The 22764-nt window shown below is 34.1% G+C and overlaps 1 protein-coding gene across 1 annotated transcript; it reads left to right on the forward strand.

Moving 5' to 3' along the window:
• The first annotated feature begins 12144 nt into the window (after positions 1 to 12144).
• Positions 12145 to 19333, forward strand: LOC142613054 (cryptochrome-1). The gene is made up of 4 exons (XM_075785238.1): positions 12145 to 12914; positions 15071 to 15289; positions 16870 to 17576; positions 18527 to 19333. The coding sequence occupies exons 1-4, from the start codon at positions 12602 to 12604 to the stop codon at positions 19331 to 19333; spliced, it is 2046 nt and encodes a 681-aa protein (XP_075641353.1). The 5' UTR covers positions 12145 to 12601.
• Positions 19334 to 22764: the final 3431 nt, after the last annotated feature.

Below are 22764 nucleotides of genomic sequence, written 5' to 3' on the forward strand. Positions count from 1 at the left end.
AAAAAACAAAAAAGTTACTAACATCCAAGTTTTTCTTTTTCTTTTTCTTTTTAAACTTCTTTTTCTTAAAACTCCGCAGGATTTCATGCATTATTACCCCATTTTCCAGAATCCATCTGTGAAGGATCCGGATCCTCTCCATTTTAAAGTGGAATGGAGAGTGTCCAGTTGAGGGTCAGGATTAATTTGAAATACATCTAGGGTCTAAGATGTGCCACGTCAATTAAAATGTTAAAAACTTAACTCAACAAATTCAAACTCTGGTTAAATCAAGGTTAATTCAGCACATTTTTTTCTCTCACCATTCCATCCGAAATTTCAAACTCTCTCTTCTCCAAGGATTCTAAACACCCAAAACCCAAATGAAAATCCCATTTTTCAAACCCCCCAAATCCAAACTCACCAAATCCCTAAACCTACAAAACTCAGCTGAGAGAGAGAGAGACAGACAGACAGAATACTCACCGGAACAGCCGTCCTCGCTGCCGTCTGCAAGCTTCGTTCTTGACCAAGAAGAGAAGAAGGCCTTGTGGGTTTGGAGTTACTGAGTGACGAGTGAGCGTGATAGAGGCTTTGTGGGTCTGAGATTGGAAGAGTGATGTGGCATAAAAATTGGTTTATTCACACTCTGTTCAGTTTCTGCATAGTTGTGCAGGCGAAGTTTATGGAGCCGAAACAGAGTGTGAAGAATTTGGATTTGATGAAAAAGATTGAAGAGCCTTTACCCTCAAGCGTGAAATCGAAGATTATCAGAAGGGGTATGAGTTTAGGGCCTTCCGAAATACTCGCCGGAGCCAGAGCTAGGCAGAAGCCGGAGATCACACCGCCACGACAATGACATCTAAAAGGGCTGTGAAGAAAGAAAATGGGGTTATTGCATCAATTCAGCCAAATAAGTTGTTTAAAGATGGAGAAAAGTCGGTGAAGAAGCCAGTGAAGCCAGGCCAGGTTGTGGCGAGCAGGTGTAATCAGATTGCTAATCAGAGTAATGGGAATTTGAAATTGAGTGATGGTAGGAAGCGGTCTCTACCGGAGTGTGACATTGGAACTTATTTCTATTCTCCCTTTTGAATCTGTTATCATCTTTTACTGGTTGATTGATTTATTGGTTCTGAATATGGTTTCTTTTTTTGTGCTATATGCAGGTGGTGTTTCAGCTTTGTAGGATTTATGGGTTGTTTCAATCTGAATTCGTTACTAAAATTATTTCAGTATTTGATTTTTTTCCTCTGCTTTGCCTAATTCTGAACTCTTGCTCCTCATCATTATGACAAATATGGGCATTAACTCTTACCATTTTAGCTTATAAGCTGAATCAAACCTTGTACTTTCAAATTAACTTGTCAATGTTAACACTTTTAGGTTCTAATAGGAAGAAGTCAATATGGGGTCAAATGCTCTTTCGAGGTGTAACTCTTCTATGGTATAGAGCTGCTTTGTGATATGTTCATTCCATTATCAAATTCTTCTATAAAAAAATTCTACCCTTCCCATACCTTTATCAATTTTACCTCAAGAATGGTTGCTGCAGTTCTTGGCACTAATCCTAAATTTAAGAACTTGGTTAACAATAATGCTTGATGATTGGTTTAATGCAAAACATGCTTCTTTGAACTTCTTTGTGCATTAACAATACTTTTAAGTACCTTGCTGAAATTTATGTCCCTAACATGACTTGTTATTAGTAGTGCTTTGTAGAATTATCATTTAATTTTTTATCACATCAGTATTGCATCTTGGCATGCTTGAATTTACTCCTACATTATATCATATGCTTCATGCATCATACTATTTATCATGGTTGAGTATGTGAATCACTTATAGTTTGTTATAGTGTATTTGCTATATGTGTAGAACTTCCATTTGATGGTATGTATTTTTGTCATAATGCATTTGATTTTTATATTTATAGAAAATGAGTTGAAGCAGCTAGCAGCCATCTATTAAAAAGTCTGAAGAGAAGGGTATCTATACAAAAGTCTGTAGAGAAGGTTATGGTTGTTGTTCAAGGAGTCAAGCGCAAGATATATGCAAAGCTTCATGTACCAAATTTGACACACTTGTTATCAAGAAAAGGTTTTGAAGTATTCCATGACCGATTGAAGACAACGTATTTTGAAGCTAGCAAGGCTAATTTTCAGTTTTAGTAAAGATTTAGATTTGATATATTCTTAGCTTGTAGGACAACTTGGACAAGTGTTTGCATAATTTGTAGTAGCATTTGGATAGTTTTCATAGTTGGCTTATGAAGGTACTCAAACATGTACATATAATATACCAACATATATGAGTAAGTAGCTTTTAGTCAATCATTGTTCATAAATGTGACAAGTTATTTTCCCTTGAAGCATTGCAACTATGTATGTACCTGTGCTTGACAAATTTTCCCATTTATGCATTGTTTTATAGAAACCATAAACCAATGGAATTTGTACCACATACATGACTACAAGGTCATTGAGTATCATAAAATATAAAGCAATTGTTTCAAATTGATCAATTTTGATGTCGCATGAAATTTGATCCAACAGAGTAGACAAGAAAGGAATATAATAAAAAAATGAAATTTTATTATTAAAATGTAAACTTTGGTCACATAATAAGAATTTCATTGAAATATACACTTTAATTACATGATTATAATAACATGAAACTTCTACAATTGGTGTGCCTATTGCTTGACTACACATTCGACCTCTTGCTTCTTGACTCTACATTCCATCCAAAGTCCACAACTTTCAATCTTAGCTTGATCACTTCAACTTGCATCATGTTAAACAACTTTTTCTTTTTCTTTTTGATGAGGAAACTTCCATTAAACCAAAAAGTGAATTACAACAGAGCAAAGGGCACAGCCCCATTACAAGCAGTCCATATGAATCCAATTTCTCACTACTGGAGGAGACATCCCACTCCACACCTGACTAATCTCATTACATTTAGCATAGCGGGCCAGCTCACGCGCTACCCTGTTGTAACCCCTTTTCAGGTGCCGTATCTGCCAGCTGCTACAGCCTTCCAGGCAGCAACAAATACCCTGAAAAATATGACTAGACTCACCTCTAAAATCCTTGGCTGCAATATTAACAAATCCCAATCCAGACTTTCCAAATGGCTAACCGAAAAGCTTATATCTCAAAATACAAGAACCAATCTACACAAAGAAAGACACAACAAACAATTAGAAAATTCAATTATTCTTCCAATAAGAGCTTCAATAGAGTGAACAATTAACAATACATTCCCTAAAACCTTTCATAATAGAGTGAACAATTAAAAATCAAATCAAAATCCATGCAGAAGCACAAACATTTACATAACAGTGAGACCAAAAAAATACTCACAAACCAAAAAAATGGAACCAAACATTCTAATAACCACAACATAAAACACACACAGAGATAGATTAGTTGATAAACTAATCCCAATAAAAACATACAGAGATAGATTAGTTGATAAACTGATCCCAAGAGAGACCCCAATAAAAATTTTCAGCATATAAACTAATCCCAATTCAAAATTAAATCAAAAACCCCAAGAAAGCACTATCACAGAGTAAAACACAACAACAAAAGGCATACAAACATAGATTAGTTGATATTTTTCTGGCGGATGAAGTTGGAGAAAATCTTCAGCTTGTAGTGTTCTGTAAAAGCTTGGAGCATAAAAGCTTGATCAAATTGTAGCCTTGGCGCAAGTGGTAGTGGTGGCACCGTGACGGCAGGGCGAGAGAGAACACTTCTATGGTGGTGTTTTAGCTTTGTGGTATTAGAATGTTTGGTTCCATTTTTTTGGTTTGTGGGTATTTTTTTGGTCTCACTGTTAAAAAATATAGCACAAAAAGAGAAACCATATTCAGAACCAATAAATCAATCAACAAAATTGCAGTAACAATAGTTTAATTTCCTTCGTTTTCTCAGAAACCAAGCAGAGAGAGAAAACTTACTGGGTAGTGCATGTGCTTGCAGGTGGGCGGCACTTTCCGATGATGCTAGGTTGGTGTGAGACATAGCCCGCGCAACAACGGTGGCTTGGCACGATGGCTGGTAGCACCGGCGACGGGGAGGAGTGGAGGACCGTGGGATGGATGTACAACTATGCAGAAACTGAACAGAGTGTGAAGAAACCAATTTTTATGCCACATCACTCTTCCAATCTCAGACCCACAAAGCCTCCATCATACTCACTCGTCACTCAGTAACTCCAAACCCACAAGGCCTTCTTCTCGTCTTGGTCAAAAACGAAGCTTGCAGACGGCAGCGAGGACGGCTATTTCGGTGAGTATTCTGTCTGTCTGTCTCTCTCTCTCTCGACTGAGTTTTGTAGGTTTAGGGATTTGGTGAGTTTGGATTTGGGGGGTTTGAAAAATGGGATTTTCATTTGGGTTTTGGGTGTTTAGAATCCTTGGAGAAGAGAGAGTTTGAAATTTCGGATGAGATGGTGAGAGAAAAAAATGTGCTAAATTAACCTTGATTTAACCAGAATTTGAATTTGTTGAGTTAAGTTTTTAACATTTTAATTGACGTGGCACATCTTAGACCCTAGATGTATTTCAAATTAATCCTGACCCTCAACTGGACACTCTCCATTTCACTTTGAAATTGAGAGGATCCGGATCCATCTGTGAAGTACAAAGACTGATTGGTAGGTAGAGATCAACTTATTCATTATTGGTCTCACTCTTGTCGAAATAAGCTTAGAATTATCTTGTAACTACACACAAATTGGTATGTAATTTACAATAGTGCTTGCTTAGTACGATTTGGTAATTAGAGCGATAAATGTTTGCTTAAACTCTTCAGACAGCCTATTGCCAAGAGGATAAAATTGTTGCACAGACTATCGTTTTTTTTTTTTCTTTACTCTGTAGGTTTTTTTTTTTTAATAGAATATTTCATTAAGGAAGTCAAAGTGTGAAAAAGTATGAATTTATTTGTTCTCTTTGTACAAAGCTCAATGGGAGTGTTAATTTATCCATAAATTTCGGAGGAATGTTATTTTGTGAAACCTCAAGAGAGGTTGGTATAATTTAGACTTAAAGAAAGAAAATGAGAACAGATTATTAAAAATTGAAAGTGAGTAGTTTTAGACTGGCCTATCTTAATATTGTAGTGTATAGAATAGTTAAGAAGAAAAAGTACCTTCATTCTTTGAGAAATAAAAGGGAAATTATAAAACAATCTTATGAGACTTACAATATGTGTAAGTTTCATATGTTGTGAGAAGATGATCTTACAAGATAGTCTTTTAGTTACGAGACACTGACAAATTGATAAGAAGGCATACCTTAGGCTTCCTCATTTTACTATATTAATAAATAACTATGGAATATGAAGTCATAGGTAATAGTTGCATACTTGCATATAGCATATCACTCACCTGAAAAATATTCCTAAAAAAAAAAAAAAGATTATGCGTCTTAGGTCCTCTTTATTGTATGATACGACTTGTGTCTAGTAGACATGTTAAAATACGGACACTTACCATGTTCAGTAAAACTAGTCACATATTGGATACCAGTTGGGTCTGAAATTCGTAAATGTGTTTCTGCTGATCCAATGTGGACTTTTGACTTACAAAATGTCCTTCTTCGTTGATTGACAAGAGGGTCGGGAGGGGACCCTGTGGGTACCAATCATGCGCTTGGAGCTAATTATTTACAAACATTAGGAGACGGACCACACCCACATGACATGTGCTAAAATTTTGCCAGTCCTAACGTCCTTTCGTGCACTCCAAGAGTCAAATCTGTCTAAACTAGACTCTTGCTGTCAAGTCTCTCAAAATTTTCGGCCAACTAATTGTCCATCAGTTTTCTTATCTCGCCAAGGGTCTGTTTAGAGAATTCAAATTTTCTGTCCTATTTTTTCTGTTCCACTTTATACTTTATCAATAAAAACTTGCCACGTGTTTACCTAATTAATTAAATATTACCATTATTGACTTATTAATGCTACCGTTATTAATTAATAGTAGTATTTAATTAATTAGGTGAACACGTGGCAAGTTTTTATTGGTGGAGTATAGAGTGGAGCAGGAAAAGTGGAACAGAAGATTTAGACTCCTGTTTAGATAGAACTTATTGCTGAAAACTGAAAACTGAAAACACTGTAGCGAAATAATTTTTAAATGTATGAATAGTATTGTGAGATCAATTTTTAATAAAAAAATGGCTGAAGATGAAGTTTGTGAGTCCGTGAACAGTGCACGAATGCACTGTTCACGGAAGAAAAGTGCTGAAAAGTCAGAAATATACGGCTCCTGTTCATGAACAGTAGCCGTTTGTCCCCCTGAAACACGTGCTGTAGCAAAAAAAAAAAAAAGGTGAAACATAAGAACGCAGACATAGTAAACGCAAAGTTCTATCCAAACACATTCTACGTAGGGTCCGTTTGAATACAGCTTATTGCTGAAAACTGAAAACTGAAAACACTGTACCAAAATAATTTTTAAATGTGTGAATAGTGCCGTGGGTCCCATTTTTAATTTTAAAAAATCTGAAAAGTGAAGTTTGTGGGTCCCGTGAACAGTACACGGGACCCACAAATGGGCTGAAAAGTCAGCAAAAGCGGGCTACTGTTCATGCACAGTGCATAAACAGTAACCGCTGTCCCCTTGACCCGTGCATCAGCAGAAGAAAAAAAAAAAAAAAAACGCAGAAATTTTTCATCAAAACGCAAACGCCAAGTTATCCAAACACACGCGTAGTCTCTCAAAATTTTCGGCCGACTTCACTGTAGTATCTTTTCCTTCAAATTGACCATCAGTTTTCTTATCTTGTTGGATTTATTTATTTTCTTTTAATTTTATTAAACATCTTCAATTCCTCACTTTTTTATCATTATTAATAGTTGCTAAGTCTTGCATTACATGAGAAAATTTAAAATAAATAAAATCAAATTACATAATTTATAGAAAATAAATAAGGTATTTAAGAATTCATGGCAAATTTAGAAGAAAATCTCTTATACATCAAATGTACATTTTTTTTTTCTCACCGTTTAGATCTTACAACTATTTCAACTTTGGAAAAAATTAATAAAAAAGGTCAAAAGCGTTGATGTCATATTATACACAAAATATAGATTATAGATAAGATGAGGATATATAGATTATTTTATGTTTTTATAAAAGAAATATAAAGAGAATATAGGAATTAAAGATTTCACATATTCTTTAATAAAATTGAAAGAAAAAAAAAGTAATTAAATCTTCAATTGTAAGAAGAAGAGAAATTTAAATTCTAGTTATCAAATAGTATAAACAAAGACTCGTTTAATTTCAAAAGTGACAATTCATGTTAAAAGGACTTGTCAATGTTGTATCGAGATTAAGATATTTGAATAAATATCTTAACATTTCTCAAAAAAAAAAAAAAATCTTAACCATAAATCAATCCATTTAACAATCATGTCAAATCTCCTTAATCCTAATACAACTCATGTATTTCCTAAATCAATGCCCTAACTTTTCATTTTAAAAAAAAAAAAAAAAACTATGGAATTGTTTGCAACAAAATTGATCCGCAATATTTAGAACTTTAAATACCAAAACTACCTCACAATTTCAATATTTAGAATGCTAAAATTAGGTGGATTCCAATTAACTTAACTGGTAAAGTTTACTATCGCCGAATAAGAAATTTGGGATTCAAATTTTATCTTAAACTAAAAACTAATCGATATCTTAGTATGATAATAATCAACAATTATCATTAAGCATACGCGGTGACCAATTTTTTGACTAGAATATTAAGCACAAGCTACTCTCTCTCTCTCTCTCTCTCTCTCTCTCTCTCTCTCTCTCTCTCTCTCTCTCTCTCTCTCTCTCTCTCTCTCTCTCTCTCTCTCTCTCTCTCTCTCTCTCTCTCTCTCTCTCAAAATATATGCTACACCTAACCATGTAAAAGTCTTGTATTTCCTATGTGGTTGTTTATTTTTATTTTTAACTTTTATGTGACTTAAACACCCCCCCCCCCCACTATTATTTCATACACTTACAATTGGGACGTTGGTCTATTTAACACAACCTAACTTCAAATTAAAAATCTCTACCCTTCTAAAAATAAAAAATAAAGCTCTATTTCTTCTAAAAAAATAAATAAATAAAGCTCTACATATTCCCAATATCAAACAATTTATGAAACCTTATTTAGGGGAAATTACACTTTATCACCTTATAATAAATCTCACATTACACTTTGCACCTTAAACTTTTCGAATGCATTATTTGCACTCTAAACTATGAAATTTGTTACATTTTGCATCCCAATGTTATGTTTGCTATTAACTTGATTGGAAAAATATGACACCAAGTGAAAAGACTTAATTGTCCCTCTTCTCAATACTTTAAAAACAAAAAATAAATTACACTTTACCCCTAATTAACTACACTCATTTTTATACTTTGCACCTTAAACTTTGAATTTTCATCCAAGTTAACAGCAAACTATAACAGGAGTCATAGTTTAAGATGTAAAACGTACATTCGAAAAGTTTACGGTGCAATGTGTAATATGAGGTGTTTCTCAACCAAAAAAAAAGTGTAACATAAGGTATAGTTTAAAATGGTAAAGTGTAATTTTCCTACCTTATCCGTTCGAAGTCGGTAATAATGACATTTACCGACACTATATAATATAGCTAACACATCGGTTTCCTTCGAGGACTACAAACCCATGTCAAGCTCAATGATTTTGGACCATATGTTAATTGGGGAACTGATTGCCAGTCATTTGTAGATTTGAGACCCCTTCTTCCACACTTGATCTTGTGCAGCTCCTAAGTACTGCTTGATATATGTATAGAACGGAATGTATATCTATAAAAAGTCCAATTCCCCCACCCACATCAACATCCAAAGACATATATGCATGTTATCTAGAGTACATTTAGTACGGATTATATCCACAGTACCCTATCTATAATTAATGCATAACACACACAAATCTGAATTTATGTCTACATAATTCTCAATTTTTGCATAAATATCTTAGCTGAGAAATAGTGATCTTAGATTGATTCTGATTTATTTCTTTAAATAAATGGTTTTGTAAACTGATAATAATATTGATGTGCCGACTGCCGAGTCGTAGTATTATCATTTCAAGTTTTCAACAACTGAATTGAAAATGACTGCAAGATGGTTAATGGCATATTGGCATTACTTGACTCTATAAACTGAATGATATATTGCAATTGGTTGTTTTTGTTCACGGCAAAAAAAAAAAAGCTTTCAGAAATATTCTAATTCCGAATATAGCCTTACGCGGTCCCATTTGGCATTGACTTCCATTGCTTAAAAAAGAAAAAAAGAAAATAGTAAATCTTCCGTTACTACTTACTAATGTATCTTCCCCCCCACCCCAAAAAAAAAAAAAAAAAAACCTTACAATGTATTCCTATAAAATGTCATGAAATTTTCATAAATTCATAAATACTTACATGATTTTAAAAAAAAAAACTACAAATTGTTTTTAAAATTAAATCTTACAACCTGAGTTCAAATTTGAGGGGTAACAATGTGACATTTGTTTGGATCAGTATTATTAATGTTTAACACTCTTGGTACAATGGTCACTCCACAAATATTTAGATTAAGTTAAAGTAAAATTTTTATCTTGTAAAAAAAAAATAAAAGAAGAAGAAAACACACCACATATTGTTGGATTTAAGTTTGATTAAAATCAAATAATGGTCAACCCGGGAGTCATTGTAATTATAAATACTCCACTCTGAGTCTTCTTCCTGTAGGCTCATCTAATTTTAGTGTGCATTTAGGTATCTTCACAATTTTTGATAGCTTATTCACATAATGTTTATCAAAATATGAGTTTTTTATTTTATTTTATAGTTTTTATGTTAAATGTGTGACAAAAACCTAAAAATTAACTGATTTTTTTTCTTATCAAAAAAATATTTCGGGCCGAACCACACCGTTTTATTTTATTTACTATAAAAAAAAGACAAAAAATTAAAAGCTTTGCAACAAATAAACACTCATTTTTACATTGTTTTATTCCGTGGGTATGGGCTAGTAGTCTAGTACTATTTATGCCGGGGTAAGTTTTTCAAGATCTGTTTTGCCTTTCTAATTTAGCAACAAAAAAAAAAAAAAGAAGGTTTTTTTCGACTGTGTGTGAAGTAAGAGAAAAAAAAATATTGAAGGAAAGAAAAGATTATACAGGATGACATGAAAATTACAAATAATATCATAGATTAAAATGAATAAAAAACTATAATTATTTTGTCCCGTACATCCCAACAAATCCCACATTTTGGGCGAGGTTTAACATCAAAAGATTCGAAATCTTTTTAACATGGAATTAAATTCAGATCCTAGAAATGAACATAAAAGAGAGAAAAATATGTGTTTGTTATTTTTTTGTGTAGTAGTATAGGTGAGTTGGGCTAGCTAGTTGACGACTTAAAAAGTTTATGTTGATGTAAGGATGGCAATTTCTTTCCGCTTGGTTCTTTGTGGCCTTTTCTTGTTCAACAAAAATAGTGTGATGAGAATGGGATAAGATTTGTTCTCCGCACGTTTGGACAACGATGAGTTTATACTTTTTAACTTTGTCTTGCATTGCTCTATTAGTGTTAAAAACTTAGTTTGTACTTTGTATTACTAAGGATCGTTTGGTATAAGAGTTTAAACACATGTTTTCAGTTTTTAAATAATATTACACACATTTTTACACATTTTTTCGTCCACATGTATTTCTAAAAAATACAAATAACATTACTAAAAAAACGTTAATTACGTTACCAAACGGCCTCTAAGTATTTAAATGCATGAATATTAAAACATCTTATTTTATTGTTATATTATCTTGTTAAACATTTTGGATAATATTAATTCGTATTTACTAAAAATTAGTATGATTTGATGAAATAAATTTAATAGTAATTTATAGTATATTTATTTTAATGAAAACAAGGTTTTTTTTCATAAAATGTAATATGTGTGGGACAAGGTTTGCTAGATTAATACAAAATAAAATTTGTGAGGGTGGGAATGGGGCAGGGCAGTTTGCCCCACCATATGGAGCTGAGCAAGAATAGTGTAAAACAAAATTACGGAGAACGGGCTAAGAGTCCTTCCTTCAGCACCGCCTCATTGTCATCTCTAAGTTGAGTTTATACTTAGAAGCCTATGAATAATCAAATCTGGCTGTTTATAACTAGACTTGCCTCCTTACCACCACGTTTTTATTTTACAACTAAGCTTTGCCTCCTTAACTTAGAAGCTTATCCTTCTCACAACAACCAAAAAAAAAATTACAACCTTATGTATAATCAAACTTGGATGTTCTATTCTAAGGATAAATTTAAACAAGCCACATAGAGAAAGAGAGAGCCACATCATAAATCACCTCTAACAGTGACATATAAATGGAATCTCAGCAACATGCGGAGCCCCAAGAAACGAAGCAAAAAAGGCACACCTCAAGAGAAAGAAAAAGTCCAAAACTCCAAGGAGTCAGCAATGCCTGTCTCTACCATTTTGCTTGCTGTCCCCTTCCAATAACTCCGATCTTCCAATGCAAGTTCAACTCGAAATAAATAATAAACTTATCATAAATATAATTACCCAAGTAGCAAAATGGAACCAGAATCAGGTGCAAACAAAGCAAAAACATTGGAAAAAAAAAAAGAAAAAATATCTTGTCAAGCCCAAAACATTTCTGGATAAAACAGAAACATTGACAATAGCAGGTGTCATTTCACTACATGGTGCCTCGGTCATAAATAATTATGGGTGCCTAAAAAGTTAAGACTACAAAAATTTTCTCAATTTCTTGCCATAATTATTACATATCATAACGTGATTGGTGAAAAAAAATTGTAAATTTATGTATAAGTGATGGTTAACAATTCACAGTTTATTATTTTAAAATTGTGACAAAAATATTATGAAATAAGTTGTGGTGCAGAACTACTCTTTTAGTTAACTATATAATTTTCCACGCTGTCAAGGAGAGAGGATTAGAGAAGGAACTAGAGAGGTGGGTGGGATTTCAATTGTTGTGTTGCATTGGATAAGAAAAATATAAAAATAAAAATAGAAATCTAGAAAAGATAATTTTGTGGTTGCAATTTGCCAATCAATTTGCATCCCCACCCCCACTAGCCAATCCGCTTCACTCACCCTCTAATCCCATCTCTCTCGCTCTCTCTCTCTCTCTCTCTCACCCTCACTCTTTCTCTCTCTTGCAAAAGACCCTTTTGGTTGCAAATTGTCTAAAAAGACTAAAATCCCATATGCATGAAAAAGAAACTCACCCAAAAAATTGTGGAAAAAAAATATTTTTTTTTATAAAAATGAACAAAATTAGATTTATATTAATAATATGATCACATAACAAGAAAAGAGAAGTACTAGAAGATAAGAGCTAAACCAAACCTATCCACCTCAAAATCAAATGCACTTTATTCTTGTTTATGGCCTAAAATTTCCTCCTTATATTACCAGAAAGTATAGAGAAAAGGCAAAAAGATAAAGATTAATTACAACACCCCTGGTCTGCTCAGAGGACAGAGAGAGAGAGAGATAGAGAGTGTTTCATGTTTATGATTTGGTTCGTACAATTTTTTTGGAGATGTCAGGTGGTGGGTGTAGCATAGTATGGTTTAGAAGAGATCTGAGACTAGAAGATAACCCAGCTTTACAAGCTGGAGTGAGAGCAGGTGCTGTGGTTGCTGTTTTCATATGGGCACCTGAGGAGGAAGGCCACTTTTACCCTGGAAGAGTTTCAAGGTGGTGGCTTAATCACAGTTTGGCTCACCTTGATTCCTCTTTGAGAAGCCTTGGCACTTCTCTCATCACCAAAAGATCCATTGACACCATTTCTTCTCTACTTGAGGTTGTTAAGTCCACTGGTGCTACTCAACTCTTCTTCAACCACTTATATGGTCTGTTGTCTCTGTTCCTTTTTTTGTCTCTCCTATTTTTATATACTATTTATCAATAAAAGTCTTATTTGTTTTGTTTGGATTACAAGTTGATTGGCCTCTAATATAGTAATATTCTTCTTATTACTCTCATCTGCTTTTTTCAGCATTTAATTTATTATATATTTCTTGCTTTTTGATATTTAAATATGAACTTTTTGGATGATTTATTAACTGTCTATAGTCTTGATAGCTTCCAACCTCCGAGCTTGTTATATGTTTGCATAAATTGGATGGTTTTTTGATTCTTCAACATGGTGTTTCTGGATGATTTATTGCTCACTAGCTGTTTAAAGTAATGAGTTTCTTTTTATTTAAAGTAATGCGTTAGGTAACCTATCAAAGAAAGAAGTAATGAGGTTCATATAGAGTACATAGTAAATTTAAGGTACATAACACCTACTTCTTTCTTTAACTTAAAGAAAGAAGTAGGTGTTATGTACCTTAAATTTACTATGTACTCTATATAGGTGAGGTTGAAACTTCAAAGTAATTTTTTTTTTTTTTTTTAGAAATAATTACAATATACTGCTAATCCGCCGCTTAAACTCTTTCCCCATTGACCCTTAAGCACTTCGTACATGGAGGGTACCTATTCAGCTAGAAGGCCTTTGGCAACTTCAAAGTAATTAAGATAACCGGTTCCTAATTTTTTTTTTAAGTATATTAAAAACAAAGCTAATATAACCCACAATGCACGCTACTCCATATAGGCAACAAATCCGCTCATTTATTAGCTTAAATTGTCTTTGATTATGTAACTTGTATAAAAGAAAACTCAAGTTTTGCTAACCAAGAACTTGCTTGTGATGAAGAATAAAAATTATTAGCTTCTTATAATAATAATAATTTCTTATGGGATCAATCATTTGCAAAATCTACCCTTGCAACATACCTCCACATGTCCATTATGTTTATGCTTATCAAATTATAAGAATCAAATATTTAGAACTACCTTATCTTAAAAAAATATTAAATTTTCTCTTCATATTTACAAATTTTACTAAACAAATAAATTCTGGGGTTTAATAGGATGTGACATACAATTTATGTGAATTAGTACACATGCTAAACATATAAGCATATAGAGATGTATGATCCGGCTTAACAAATATTAGTTGAACTAAAAGTTGCTGAGCTGTAGAATGTCTTAAAGAGTTGCTCATTGTGTAACTTTTGTTACATGACACACTAATTTTTATTTATATAAAAAAATCAATGCTTTACTCAACTCATGGTCTACTGTAAGCTTATCATGCATAAACAATTTCACTACAATTAGATGTTATTACTATCAAAACTATATAATAATTTCTTTAGTATATTTAAGAATACATAAACGGATTCAAGTGAGTTTAATGATAATGGTATTCTTTATGGTATCCAACGTTTGTGGAACAAACCCCATCTCCCCCTCCCCTACTATCTACTTATCTAAAAGAAAAAGAAAAAAAACACTTAAATCTGTAATTTAAACACTTCGTTTTTAAAGCCTGAATATAAGTAAGATGGTTAAAATTATAATAGGTGTAATTTAGAACTGAGTTTGTGTGTGTGTGTGTGTGTATGAAATTTTGTGTATATCTATTCATGTTTATAAACTAAAGTTTTAGGCATCTAAATTTCTTTAATTAACCAATAACCACAAAGGATAATTTTTTTTAAAGTATTTCTATTGGATAAAACTTAGGTAGTTAGGTTCTTCCAATTAAACTCAACAATGTGGTCTTGAAAGTTGTAACTATACATAAGAAAGTTCATTACCTAATAAGCCAATAAGACACATGATTGTTTTGCATTTACCAATAAATCATGTAATTGAATTTAATCGGGAACCTAAGGTCTTTTGGATTCAAAACTCCTAGCCAACATCTTGGGGCTAACCTTTGGGATTTCTTCCTTAGAATAAGCTGGTAAATGTGAGATTTGGACACGCCTTAGAAATAATAATGCTGAAACAGCTCTGGACAACCTCATTAGTAGTATACTGTATACCTAAAATTTTCCTATTTGTATTCATATGCTTATAAACTATTAAATATTATCACATTCTATAGTTCAAGTAAAAGAAAGTCACTTTTGCATTTTATGTTTGGTGGTTAATTTCTGTTTTTCAGATCCTTTGTCACTTGATAGGGATCACCGTGCAAAGGAGGTTTTAACAGCTCAAGGCATAGCTGTTCGTTCCTTCAATGCAGATTTGCTCTATGAACCTTGGGATGTTAATGATGCCCATGGCCGCCCATTCACAACTTTTGCCGCCTTTTGGGAAAGATGCCTCAGCATGCCTTATGACCCGGAGTCTCCACTTCTTCCACCCAAGAGGATAGTTTCAGGTTTATATTCTATCAATTATGTTCCTAAACTTGTTTATTCAAGTTTTTCAATATTTTGATGAAATGGTTTATAGGTTAACAAGGGATTATATATTGTGTTCATGCAAACCATTGAGCCTTCTTGAGATTGGAATCTTGTGCTTGCTCTTATAGAGTATTGAAAAGTAAAAGACAAAATTACAGATTTCACTGTTTAACTTTGCCTAAAATTCAAATCAGTCTTCTAACTCTTAACTTAGTTAAAGCCAGTCCTCCATTCTCTGTCAAAATTGAGTCATTAAGGACCCCAAAACGACATAGTTTTGTATTGAATAAAGTTGAAAGTTAATGGCACAGTTTTGACAGAAACTAATGGGAAGACTGAATTGAACAAAATTAAAAGCTAGAGGATTGAATTAAATGAAAGTGAAATTAGAGGGACCGAATTGAAATTTAGGCAAAGTTAGCGAGTGCAATTTGTAATTTAACCAAAATAAAAACATCATTAAAACCCTACCACTTTATTTTAGAGCTTCCAAAGGTTTTGAACATATGCAACTGAAGATAATACAGTCAATAACAGTATTATATGGATTCCTCAATCTTATTTAGGGAGAAAAATTGTTTGTTGGCAAGAATGTATGAATTCACAGTATTTAAGATGCGCTCCATAATAGACATTCGTTTAAATCTTGACTATTGAAACCTTAAAAACTATTATGGTTTTATGTTCTCCTACCAGCTAGTGCTTTTAGAATTTTGAATGTGATTGAGCAATAAATATTCTTTTTGTGGCAGATGCTTTTATGCAGAGATTGTTCATTGACAACATCTTTATGTTTATTGACTTTTTAAGAAATGCAATATAGATAAGGAGGGTTCTTTTTTCCAGACAAATATATTCTCATAAAGGAGAAAAGGATGGGAGATGGTCTTTTGGTCTCTAGATTTTCACTTGGATACTATTTGACTTGTATCAAATTTAAAAAATGTCACAAGGCTCCCATTTCCGTAGGGTCTAGGAGAAGTAGTTGGTAGGCAGTCTTACCCTCAATTTTTGGAAAAGCTAATTCCTAAACTCTAACCTGTGACATATTGTTTGGATGGAGGGTTTAGAATCTATTAAGTTGTTAAACAGATTACAGTTCATATGACAGAAGTAGCAGATAATCCAAAGCATGGAAAAGGAGCAGCAAGCTTTTCTCTGTGGCTACTCTTCATAAATTAAAAAATTATTGACATCAAAACCTGTTGGTAATTTAGTTTGATCACTGCATTAATTGCCCAACCCTGTCAACCAAGTGATTCAGATTCTTTAAGCTTAGCCTACAAAATGTCCTGTGGACAAGAGTAAATCTAAGAATGTAGCAATTTTCCTATGGTAACTAATATGACTATGTTAACAGTTAAAATGGAATTCACTGCCTTTACTTGAATAAAACAGAATACACTAAAAACTTTTCCTACATTCAAAGTTGATTGTATTTCCAAATTTTAAGTCTTGCGGGTAACTCATGTTGTTACCATTTAAAAGAATGAACCGGGACCTTTTATGTATTTAATCCCGAAACTTAATGTTTATTTATTTTGTCCTCTTTCAGGTGATGTATCAAGGTGCCCTTCTGATGCGTTAGTGTTTGAGGATGAATCAGAGAAGGGAAGCAATGCACTTCTTGCTCGAGCATGGTCACCTGGGTGGAGCAATGCTGATAAGACTCTGACTACATTCATCAATGGACCATTAATAGAGTATTCTAAAAATCGCGGAAAAGCTGATAGCAATACAACCTCACTTCTCTCTCCCCACTTGCATTTTGGGGAGGTGAGTGTGAGAAAAGTATTTCATCTTGTCCGTATCAAGCAGGTTCTGTGGGCCAATGAAGGCAACCAGGCTGGGGAAGAGAGTGTCAACTTGTTTCTGAAATCTATTGGTCTTAGAGAATATTCTAGGTACTTGATTTTTAACCATCCATATAGTCACGAAAGGCCTCTTCTTGGGCACCTTAAGTACTTCCCTTGGGTCGTGAATGAAGGTTATTTTAAGGCATGGAGACAAGGTAGAACTGGTTATCCATTGGTGGATGCTGGCATGAGAGAGTTATGGGCCACTGGCTGGCTGCATGATCGAATACGAGTAGTGGTTTCTAGTTTCTTTGTGAAGGTTCTGCAACTTCCATGGAGATGGGGAATGAAGTATTTCTGGGATACACTCTTAGATGCGGATCTTGAGAGTGATGCTCTTGGTTGGCAGTATATATCTGGTACTCTCCCTGATGGCCGTGAATTCGACCGCATAGATAATCCACAGGTATGGATGTATTTAACAGTTCTGGTGAGCTTGGTTCTGTTTCTTGACCTTCCACACAAGCACAAACGTCTTTAAATTTTCACCATGTCGTTATTCATCTATATCCTCCAAGCCAGTCCGGAAAAAAGTTCCTCCAACCAATTATGTGGCTATCATATAACCAGTCAAACATACATGACTTATTTAATTTTCATGTAACAAGTTTAAATTACTTAATGAGTTATGTGATTAAAATATACAATGATGGTCATTTGATCACCATGTAGGAGATCGGAAAATTTTGTCCCATCTATATATTCTTTGGCCTTTCAAATTAAGATTTTTTAAATGTGGTCAAGATTCTAGGGTTTTCTAATTAATAGTTTTTTAGCAATAAATTGTCCTTGTGTAACTACTGTCTGCCTCTGCTCCTAATTATCCCAAAGAAATGCATTATAGCAGAAGCATAGGAGACATGTTGTGCCTCAATTCCATTTCCGTGTTATGACTAGCTACTATGGTGAAGCCCAGATTTGCCTTCTTGGATTGATTAGCAATATGAAAATCTGGACTTACACCCTTACAAGTAAAATTAGCTGTGCTATTCCCCACAGGAACCAGGCATACTCTATAGTATAGATAACTATGGGGGAATTGAAATTCTGATTTTGGATGGCATTGTTTGATGCATTTGTTTTCAGTTTGCATGATCCAAATTCTGGAAATTCACCATTTGATTTTGCCCATGGCATAATCACCTGCATGATCACAAAAACCTTTGTATTGGAAAATTTGTTGGTAAGAGTAATTCTTATTACTTGTGGGTTCTCAACAAGTTTTCTAATATCTATATAAAACTCTAAATTATAAAACATTGACATTTGATTTTTTTCATTACTATCAGCTACAGAATTTCTTGGATGATACACTTTATTAAAAAAAAAAATTCAGCTAAGTTGCTTTTTTTACAGTTTGAGGGTTACAAGTTCGACCCTCATGGAGAATATGTACGACGTTGGCTTCCTGAACTTGCCAGGATACCAACTGAATGGATACACCACCCATGGAATGCACCAGAACCTGTCCTCCAAGCTGCTGGAATTGAGCTGGGGTCAAACTACCCTCTTCCTATTGTGGGGATAGATGCAGCAAAAGCCAGGTTGCAAGAAGCACTATCAGAGACGTGGCAACAAGAAGCAGCTTCAAGAGCTGTAATTGAAAATGGAACTGAGGAAGGGCTTGGAGACTCCTCTGAATCAACCCCAATTGCCTTTCCTCAAGATATACAAATGGCAGAGAATTATGAACCAGTGAGGAACAACCCCCCTACCACCATTCGGCGTTATGAGGATCAGATGGTCCCAAGCATGACTTCTTCTTTGGTGAGAGTGGAAGAGGAAGAACCTTCTTTGGATCTTCAAAATTTGGCAGCAGATAGCAGAGCTGAAGTCCCAACCAATGGACATGAAAATCAAGAAGCAACAAGAAACACATTAAACCCAGCAGTTGTTCAGAATGTTCGTAGCCACAATCTTCCACAATTTAGTACTCCAATAGTGCTGAGGAATGCTGCTGAAGACTCCACAGCAGAATCTTCTAGTAGTATTAGGAGAGAGAGGGATGGGGGTGTAGTTCCAGTTTGGTCTCCTTCAACCTCTAGTTACTCAGAGCAGTTTGTAGGTGATGAAAATGGTATTGGAACTAGTTCATCATACTTGCAGAGGCATCCTCAGTCTCACCAAATAGTTACTTGGAGGCGGCTATCTCAAACTGGGTAAGAACTCTTGAAGCATTGGATTATGTTGTCTAAACAAGTTGTTCTACAAGTTCCTCTTGCCCAATCAGTTTAGAAAGTTACTACCAAGATGGAATTGCTTCATCTGCTCTAATATCCTTCAAGTTTCTACAAGGATCAATATGTTTAACGAATGTAATTGACAGCAAAATAACATGTTTTTGTTTTCGCTATTTTTTCTTATCTTGTCCTTAAAAGACCTTCAAAGTCGTCATAATTTATCTTCTGTCAACAGGTAGAAAATATATGCACAAGAAGACTAGTAGCTCAGAGGTGAAGATAGGTGTCATGCAATCCTGTGGGCCAATGGGATGGTGAACCAACACCCCACATACTTCTTTCACCACCTTTTTTTCCTTTCTTGTTGTACCATATATGCTGTATAGTAAATGTTGTCTTTGTAAGGGAAGAGGAGACTCATTGTAGGGATGTGTAGTTCTCCAATAAACCAGGTTTGTGCTTTCTCATTTTATTAAGTAGGCTGATATTTTATTCTAATTTGTGTTTATATTATACACATATTCTCCCCTATGCAACATTGCTGACTTCTTTATAGGTTCAAGGAAGTAAGTTGAAATTAAACTAGGCTATGACAGGCTTCAAGTATATAGTAGCTTCTTATATTAAAAATGTTCCTGCCTTGCACTTGACTAGTACTTTCAGATTGTTTTCTTGTTTTATGAAGATTCATTTTTTGTATCCCCTTTTTAAAAAATTAAATCTCATGAGATATTGAATAGAAAGAGGTGAAAAAATCTAATCAGTATCAAAGAATGATTTGAACTATGATTTTCTGATATTTAGCTTGGCTGGATCTTTCCAGCACATTTCTTTTTGCACTGTCACTAAGAATTGTAATAGAGTTGCTCAATATTTAGCTTCTTACGCTAAGGAGAGTGAGAACCAATCTGTTTGGACAAATAGGTGTCCCTCTTTTCTCCTTCCCATTGTACTTGAAGATTTAATATAATACAACTATCGTTTTGGTTTCAAAAGAAGAAGAAGAAGAAAGAAGAATGATTTGAACTTAATAGGGCCCCTTATATAAATCGATAGATATGAAGAGAATGGAATATATTAAGCCTTTCTTCATTTCTCAATGCCTAGAGGGAATTGCAAGTAAAAAATTCATCTGTTCAGGTTGGCCAGAGTGATTTTTCGTGGTGTACTACAGTCATAGCTCGGAGTCGTGATGGACTTCACATTTGTCAAATATGTGCGTGCCTACGGATCAACATGTAAAAAAAGAAAAAAGAAAAAAGATATTGTATATACTTTCGGTGCTATCCTCAAATTTTTCTGGTTTAGGTACGGTAGAAGGTCATACACAAAGTAGCAGCCAGGGCTCCTAGAATAGGAACTATGCACAGTGAAAATCCAAAGATTTTGATGAGCATCAAAGACGGTGGCAGTGCCTATACTCCATGCATGGTTCAATAGAAGCTCCAGTGTGTGATGAATAAATGTGAGACTTTTGCCTAAGGCTGTACAAACTGTGCATAGTCGTGATGCAGAAAATGGATAGAGATGAAGATGTGTCAGCCTTAGAGCAACTCTGGCAGCTTATCTAAATTTTTGTATTGTTTGGACAATAAACAGTGACATTTAACTTTTACTTACCTACTTTTTTAAATACACTTTTCAACAGATTCTCTATCATTTTCTCTATCTCATTTAAATATTATTTCTTCATTAATACTTTATTCTTTTTTTATCATCATTTATTCTTCCTATATTCATTCCCAACAATTATATTTTTCAATGAAAAGTGTTATATCAACAACATTTTTCGCAATACTTTCACAAGAATCAAATCAAAATCTTATGTGAAAAGTTGTTACTAATTCTAATTTGAACTCACCACTGAAATTATTTTTTTACTCACCAAGATTAGCTAATAACAATCTATTACTTAAAATTTATTGTGAAAATATTGTGGTAGCATTTCTTAATTGTCATTTTTTATTTTTTATATTATTTTTCCAAACTTAATCACTTCCATTTTTTTTTTCTCTTTTTTTCTTGGTTTTTTCTCCACGTATCCCACTTCTATCTCTACCTACCCTTCTTTTTCTTTTTCTAGTTCATTTCGGATCTCACCTTCTCCAGCTCTCTCTCTTTCTAGCTCTCTCTCTCTCTCTCTCTCTCTTTACTTTTTCTATTTCTACTTGATTCTAGAACACTCTCTAGTAGTGATAAGAAACAGAGAAAGAACAAGCGACTGCTTGCTCCAGCATTGATCGAAGGACACAAGTAGGCGCAAAATCGATGTTCACTGTGCCTTCCACTTTGCCACCACTCGTCTTCCTCCCCAACGCAGCCCAGATGGATCAGATGGCTTCTGTCTCTTTTTTTTTTCTTTTTCTTTTTTTGCTATTATTGTCATGATTTGATTAATTTTAAGATTGTGTTTTTGAGTTTGTATTTTGATTATGCTTGAGTTTAGAGATGTTTAAGAGAAATGATTGTTGTGTTTGTAGCCGTTGTGAATGTTTGCAGCTGTTGTGAGAGGAGAGAGATTTTTTTTTATTGAGTTGTATGATTTTTTTTTTATTGAGTTGTATGATTATTTTAAGTAGAAAAATTCATATGGAGTTGCCACAGTGTTTTCTATATCTAGAGAAGCACTATAGCAACTTCAAAAAATATTTGGAAAAGTTTTGCATTTGGAGAATCTGTTGGAGTGTGAACAATGAGATTTTCTCTTCAAAAAATAGATATAGCTAATCTATTGGAGATGCTCTTAATGGCAAATTCTTAGGAATGACTTGCATTTTCTCCTTCCATAGCTGAGTGCTAACATGTGTTGATGCTCATTTTAGGAAGCCTAGTAGAAAGAAGAAGCCTAGCAGCATGGGCAGAAAAGAGTTAGTAATTGGATAGAAAAGTCATTAAGCCCAAACAGCAAGAATAATGAATCATAGGTCCATAAAACAAACAAATGGACTTTGAGGAAGCAAACGAGCCTAAAAGAGCCCGGAGACCGAGAAGTAGCAAACCCATGGACAGTATGTGACGTAGAAAAGTGAGAATGAGCCAAAACAAGCTCGAAGTAATGCAAGTAAAGAAAGTAAGAGATTGATGGAAAGTCCATAAGCCTCAAGGATGAAAGATAGAGTAATTGGGCCAGAAAAGCCTTAAGAAGTTAGTAAAAGCCCATGGGAACGCAGAATTAGAAAGGACCGCAGATGCCTAAGGAAAGTAAATGGGCCAAGGATGCCCAAAAAGAAATAAATGGGGCATAGGAGCCTGCAAGTAATGTAGTAAAAAGCCCAATGATCATATTGAGTCATTAAAAGAAGAATAAGCAGCAGACCCAAAGAGACCTAGCAGGCTTGGGTCAAATGACATCACGGTAAGAATAGCAGAGTGGTGCGGCAGGAAATGGTAGCAAGGTTGTAGGAAGGAGCAAAA

The sequence above is a fragment of the Castanea sativa genome, chromosome 10 (assembly GCF_040712315.1).
Source record: "Castanea sativa cultivar Marrone di Chiusa Pesio chromosome 10, ASM4071231v1".
NCBI lineage: Eukaryota > Viridiplantae > Streptophyta > Magnoliopsida > Fagales > Fagaceae > Castanea > Castanea sativa.

Excerpts from the sequence above, each read along its gene's own strand:
- LOC142613054 (XM_075785238.1), top strand. The coding sequence starts at position 12,602 with ATGTCAGGTGGTGGGTGTAGCATAGTATGGTTTAGAAGAGATCTGAGA. Across the intron at positions 15,290-16,869 it reads ACCCAAGAGGATAGTTTCAG|GTGATGTATCAAGGTGCCCT; the intron begins GTTTATATTCTA and ends GTCCTCTTTCAG. Across the intron at positions 17,577-18,526 it reads ACCGCATAGATAATCCACAG|TTTGAGGGTTACAAGTTCGA; the intron begins GTATGGATGTAT and ends CTTTTTTTACAG.